Source organism: Pelecanus crispus, chromosome 21 (assembly GCF_030463565.1).
Source record: "Pelecanus crispus isolate bPelCri1 chromosome 21, bPelCri1.pri, whole genome shotgun sequence".
In the NCBI taxonomy this organism is placed as follows: domain Eukaryota; kingdom Metazoa; phylum Chordata; class Aves; order Pelecaniformes; family Pelecanidae; genus Pelecanus; species Pelecanus crispus.
This window is the reverse complement of record NC_134663.1, coordinates 1,046,700-1,052,983: the sequence shown is the minus strand read 5'-3', so window position 1 is coordinate 1,052,983 and position 6,284 is coordinate 1,046,700. Positions and strand designations below refer to the sequence as shown.

The 6,284-nt window shown below is 68.4% G+C and overlaps 1 protein-coding gene across 1 annotated transcript; it reads right to left on the bottom strand.

Moving 5' to 3' along the window:
• Window positions 1-873: 873 nt before the first annotated feature.
• Window positions 874-3,674, bottom strand: ADRB3 (adrenoceptor beta 3). Its single transcript, XM_075724109.1, has 2 exons — window positions 2,380-3,674; window positions 874-913 (listed from the first exon to the last, which is right to left on the bottom strand). The coding sequence occupies exons 1-2, from the start codon at window positions 3,672-3,674 to the stop codon at window positions 874-876; spliced, it is 1,335 nt and encodes a 444-aa protein (XP_075580224.1).
• Window positions 3,675-6,284: the final 2,610 nt, after the last annotated feature.

The following is a 6,284-nucleotide window of genomic DNA, read 5'->3' as shown; positions in this document are numbered from 1 at the left end:
CGGGATCACACCCAGCCCCAGGAATGCAGCGGCTGGGGCAGGGATGGAGTGGAGATCCTGGAAAGGGCTCATGCCTGCTCTCTTCTCCCCTTCCTGACAGGCTGTCCGAAACCTGGCTGAGCCCAGGATGACAGGGTCCTTTGGGAGAGCAGAGCCGCTGGCCACCGCATCCCAACGCCAGCCGTGCGTCCCGGGGCGGGAGCTCGTCCCCCATCTGCACGGGGAGCACGGGCACGTCCCCGAGGCTGCGCTGCCTCTTGGTGAGCAGCTCAGGAGCTTTTTCCCAGCTGGCTCCAGCTCTCCAGCACCAACGGCATGGAGGAGCTGGCTCCTCGTGCCCTGCTGTGACCGCGAGCGCTCCCGAGGGAGAGCCCCTCTCCTCTCCGGGTCGGTGCCTGCACTGGAGGGTCCTTCCAGCGCCGTCGCCCCCAGCACCGCTGCTCCGTCCCCTTCGCAATGCCTGGCCCTGCAAGAAGAGGGTGGGATGTGACGCAGCATCGCCCACCGGGCTCAACCCTGAGTAGCGCCAGCAACCCAAAGCAACTGCGCCGGGGGAAAGGGGAGCGGTGTGCACGGAGCGGGGGCCAGGACCGGAGCTGGGCAAAAAGCACCCGTGCGTGCGGTCTGGAGCTCCGGCAACCCATCAGCCAATGCAGCAGAGGCGGCCGCAGCGGCCGGCCGGGCTGATGCCAGGCTCACGTGCCCGAAAGCAGGCAGCTGCCTGCAGGCTGGCCAAAGGCTGCGCTCCCCCAGGGAAGGCAGCGGCCAACGCGGGCAGAGGAGACGCTGCGAGGGACGATCGCCCCGACCCCGCCGCAGCGCCGGCGAGGGGGAAGCGCACTCACTCTCTTCCCGGCTCTCGGCTGCTCCCAGTCAGATGGAAGGACCCGCTGGCGTCTCTCTGCCGGCAAACCTTAAACAGAGAGCACAGTGCGTGAAGAGCCCAGACCTTTCCCACGATTTACCGTCCCGTGTTCCTAGGATGGGTGAATGCTTCCTCAAAACACAAGACTTCAGGAAACACTTTCTGGCACCTCTTTCTGCACATCTTTGCCGACAGCAGCTCTGCCTGCGCGTGCTGGCAGGATCCTCTCCTGCCTTCGGGTGTCAGGAGCGGTTTTGGACCAGAGAAAGCTGGTTAAAATCTACAGTAATCGGAATAATTCAAATTTTTTCATACTAATAAAAAACTCAGGGGGGGAAAAACCCGCCCTGTAATTTGCAGAAGGAGGTGTAAATCCACGTAAGGGCGCAGGCAGCGGGCGGGCAGGGCAGAGCCGCGGCACAGGCGTCCCTGCCAGCCCGCTGCCCTGGCACGGGGCTGCCGGCTCCGGGGAGCCCATCTCCGTCCGCAGAGCTGACAGCAGCGAGGGACACAGAGCAATGAAATAAATTCCCTTCCCAGAATGATGGTCTGTCAGAGGGCAAAGCGACCCGCAGAGCCCAGGCTGGCGACAGCAGCCCCCCGGCTGCCTCACCGCGGAGAGGGTCCCCACATTTTCCTTCTTTAACTGCAGAAAGTGGGAGCGGAGGGAGAAGGGGGGGAATCCCCGGCTTTGGGACATGTTTGTGTTTGGCTGATTTGCTTCCCTATTCACCACCAGCGTTTTCTTTACCCAGGAACAGCAGACCCCATCCTGGCGGGCTGGGGTGTTCCCCAGGAAGGGACAAGGTGGGACTGAGCTGGGACCCCACTTTTGCAGCCCCCTGGAGGGGCCGGGGTTTTAGGGGAACCTAAAGGCAGAGGGCAGCGGTTCCCAGCCCCACACCCCAGTGCCTCTCCCATGCACCCTGGGCGCTGCCTGCCCCCCAGCTCCGGGGTCTGCCTGCCCCCCGGCTCCAGGGTCTGCCTGCCCCGTGGCTCCGGGCGCTGCCTGCCCCCCAGCTCCAGGGTCTGCCTGCCCTCCAGCTCTGGGGTCTGCCTGCCCTCCGGCTCTGGGGTCTGCCTGCCCTCCGGCTCTGGGGTCTGCCTGCCCTCCGGCTCTGGGGTCTGCCTGCCCCCCGGCTCCGGGGTCTGCCTGCCCCCCGGCTCCGGGGTCTGCCTGCCCCCCGGCTCCGGGGTCTGCCTGCCCTCCGGCTCCGCATTCTGCCTGCCCTCCAGCTCTGGGGTCTGCCTGCCCCCCGGCTCTGGGGTCTGCCTGCCCTCCGGCTCCGCATTCTGCCTGCCCTCCAGCTCTGGGGTCTGCCTGCCCTCCGGCTCTGGGGTCTGCCTGCCCTCTGGCTCTGCGTTCTGCCTGCCCCCCGGCTCCGGGGTCTGCCTGCCCTCCCAGCTCCACGCTGCACTGTCAGACCATGGCCCCACCATCGACAGCCCCCCTGGTCGCACCCCAAAGGGCTGGTCCCCTGGGGCCCCCCAAGCAAGCACCTGCGGGTACCTACTCGTCAAGCTGTGAGCACAGCGTGGTCTGGGTGCCCTGCAGCCGGGACTCGCTCAGGGGCCGCTGCCGGTGGCCGCTGCCCTGGGACAGGTTGGTCTCCTCTGTCCGGCTGCTGCAGCGGCTGCTGCTGCCGCTTCCCCGAGCCTCGCCGTCCTCCCCGGGCTGCCCGGGGCCCGCCGCCTTGCTGTCCTCCGAGGGCCCCCCCCGGGGGCTGAAGGCACAGGGGCAGCGCTGCAGGTCCCGCGAGACAGCATGGAGCCGGCGGTCGGCGCGGCGCGGGCAGCACAGCAGCTTGCGGAAGGCGCTCCTGAAGTCGGGGCTGCGGCAGTAAATGATGGGGTTGAAGGCTGAGTTGACGTAGCCCAGCCAGTTGAGGAAGAGGAAGAGCTGATCTGACACCAGTGGCCGGCAGAAGACCTTGATGATGTTGGCCACGAAGAAGGGCAGCCAGCAGAGCGTGAAGGTGCCCATGATGATGCCCAGGGTCTTGAGCGCCTTGTGCTCCTTGATGGCCAGCAGTCGGGAGGGCCGTCTGCGCCGGCTGCTCCTGGAGCTAGGGCTGGGGGGCTCCTGCAGGAACCTCACCTTGTCCTTGCCGATGAGCTGGACGTGCCGCGTGGCCACGGCAAAGACACGGACGTAGACGAAGATCATGACGAGCAGGGGGACGTAGAAGGAGATGGTGGAGGAGATGATGGCATAGGTCATGTTGGTGACAAAGTCGCAGCAGCGCGGGTCGTCGTAGCAGCGCACCGCCTGCTCGTCCGCCCTGTCCCGCCACCAGTGGTTCATGATGGGCAGGAAGGAGATGAAGGCAGAGATGGCCCACACCAGGCACACCACGGCCCGCGCCCTGCCCTTGGTCACCAGCGCCTCGTACTGCAGCGGCGACGTGATGGCGAGGTAGCGGTCCACGGCGATGGCGCACAGCGTCTCGATGCTGGCCGTGACGCACAGCACGTCCAGCGAGGTCCACAGCTCGCACACCGTCGTCCCGTAGGGCCAGTGGCCGCTCAGCAGGATGGTGGCCCCCGGCGGCACCACCAGCAAGCCCATGATGAGGTCAGCGCAAGCCAGCGAGGTGACGAAGACGTTGGTCATGGTCTGCAGCCGCGGCGTCTTGGCGATGGCCACGATCACCAGCAGGTTGCCGGCCACGATGACCAGCACGGTGAGGCTCAGGGCAGCCCCCACGGCCCACTGCCGGCTCAGGCTGCCGGCCCCGCTGCAGTTGCTGCCGCTGCCCGGTGCCGCGGCCCCCCAGGCGCTGCCGTTGCCCACGGGCAGGGCGGCCATGGCTGGGGGGCACGGGCCCGCGCCCCCGACGTGCGCACCCCCCGCTCCCTCCCCGAGCACCCCGAGCCCGCAGCAGCCGTCGGGGCGGACCGGCGGGGCTGCGGCGGGGCCGGGCTGCCCTCCGCGGGGAGGAGGAGCCTTTAAAGGCGCGGGGCGGCCCCGGGCTGCCCCGCTCCGGAGATCAATGAAAGAAGAGCGGGCTGCGGCACCGCCTCCCCCGCGGCCGGGCCCCCCCCGGCCCGCCCCGCTGCCCCCGGCATCCCCGCCGTGCGCCCCGGGCCCCGCCGTGCGCCCCTCGCTGTGCTCCGGACCCTCTCGCTGTGACCCTCACCGTGCTCCGGACCCTCTCCCCGTGCCCCTCGCCGTGCTCCGGACCCTCTCCCCGTGCCCCTCGCCGTGCTCCAGACCCTCTCCCTGTGTCCCTCACCGTGTCCGGACCCTCTCCCTGTGCCCCTCACCGTGCTCCGGACCCTCTCCCTGTGCCCCTCGCCATGCGCTCCAGCCTCCATCCATGTGCCCCTCACCATGTGCTCCAGCCCCTCTCAATGCACCCCTCGCCGTGCTCTGGACCCTCTCCCTGTGCCACTCGCCGTGCTCTGGACCCTGTCCCTGTGACCCTCACCGTGCTCCAGACCCTCTCCCTGTGCCCCTCGCCATGCGCTCCAGCCTCTGTCCGTGTGCCCCTCACCGTGTGCTCTGGCCCTTCTGCGTGTGCTCCTCACCGTGTGCTCCAGCCCCTCTCAATGCGCCCCTCACCAGGCTCCGGACCCTCTCCCTGTGCCCCTCGCCGTGCTCCAGCCTCTGTCCGTGCACCCCTTGCCGTGCTCTAGACCCGCTCCCTGTGCCCCTCACCGTGCGCTCCAGCCTCTGCCCGTGCCCCCATCACCGTGCTCCAGCCTCTGCCCATGCACCCCTCGCCGTGCTCCGGCCCTTCTCTGTGTGCCCCTCACCATGTACTCCAGCCCCTCTCAATGCGCCCCTCGTTGTGCTCCGGACCCTCTCCCTGTGCCCTTCACCATGCTCCAGCCTTTGTCCGTGTGCCCCTCACCGTGTGTTCCAGCCCGCCTCCATGCGCCCCTCACCTTGCCCCAGCCCCTCTCCGTGCACCCATCACCGCGCTCCAGCTTCTGCCCGTGCATCCATCACCGTGCACTCCAGCCCCTCTCTGTGTGCCCCTCGCCATGCCCTGGCCTCTGCCCATGCACCCCTCACCGTGCTCCAGACCGTCTCTGTGTGCCCCTCACTGTGCTCCGGCCCCTCTCCCTGTGCCCCTTGCCATGCACTCCAGCCCCTCTCCGAGCACACATCACTGTGCTCCAGCCTCTGCCCATGTGTCCATGACCGTGCTCCAGCCCCTCTCCATGTGCCCCTCACCATGCGTCCCGGTCCCACACCATCCGTCCTTGTTGTTCTCCATCCACCCCGCGCCACGCCATGCACACACCAGCCCCTGGCCACCTGCCCTGGTCCTTCTCTGAGCACCCCTCGCCCTGCACCCCTCGCCCTGCACCCCTCATTCCCTCTGAGCACCCCTCGCCCTGCACCCCTCACCCTGCACCCCTCATTCCCTCTGAGCACCCCTCGCCCTGCACCCCTCGCCCTGCACCCCTCATTCCCTCTGAGCACCCCTCGCCCTGCACCCCTCGACCTGCACCCCTCATTCCCTCTGAGCACCCCTCGCCCTGCACCCCTCACCCTGCACCCCTCATTCCCTCTGAGCACCCCTCGCCCTGCACCCCTCGCCCTGCACCCCTCATTCCCTCTGAGCACCCCTCACCCTGCACCCCTCGCCCTGCACCCCTCACCCTGCACCCCTCATTCCCTCTGAGCACCCCTCGCCCTGCACCCCTCGCCCTGCACCCCTCATTCCCTCTGAGCACCCCTCGCCCTGCACCCCTCATTCCCTCTGAGCACCCCTCGCCCTGCACCCCTCGCCCTGCACCCCTCATTCCCTCTGAGCACCCCTCGCCCTGCACCCCTCACCCTGCACCCCTCATTCCCTCTGAGCACCCCTCGCCCTGCACCCCTCACCCTGCACCCCTCATTCCCTCTGAGCACCCCTCGCCCTGCACCCCTCACCCTGCACCCCTCCTTCCCTCTGAGCACCCCTCACCCTGCACCCCTCACCCTGCATCCCTCACCCTGCACCCCTCATTCCCTCTGAGCACCCCTCGCCCTGCACCCCTCACCCTGCACCCCTCCTTCCCTCTGAGCACCCCTCACCCTGCACCCCTCACCCTGCACCCCTCATTCCCTCTGAGCACCCCTCGCCCTGCACCCCTCACCCTGCACCCCTCATTCCCTCTGAGCACCCCTCGCCCTGCACCCCTCGCCCTGCACCCCTCATTCCCTCTGAGCACCCCTCACCCTGCACCCCTCGCCCTGCACCCCTCACCCTGCACCCCTCATTCCCTCTGAGCACCCCTCGCCCTGCACCCCTCGCCCTGCACCCCTCATTCCCTCTGAGCACCCCTTGCCCTGCACCCCTCACCCTGCACCCCTCATTCCCTCTGAGCACCCCTCGCCCTGCACCCCTCACCCTGCACCCCTCATTCCCTCTGAGCACCCCTCGCCCTGCACCCCTCACCCTGCACCCCTCATTCCCTCTGA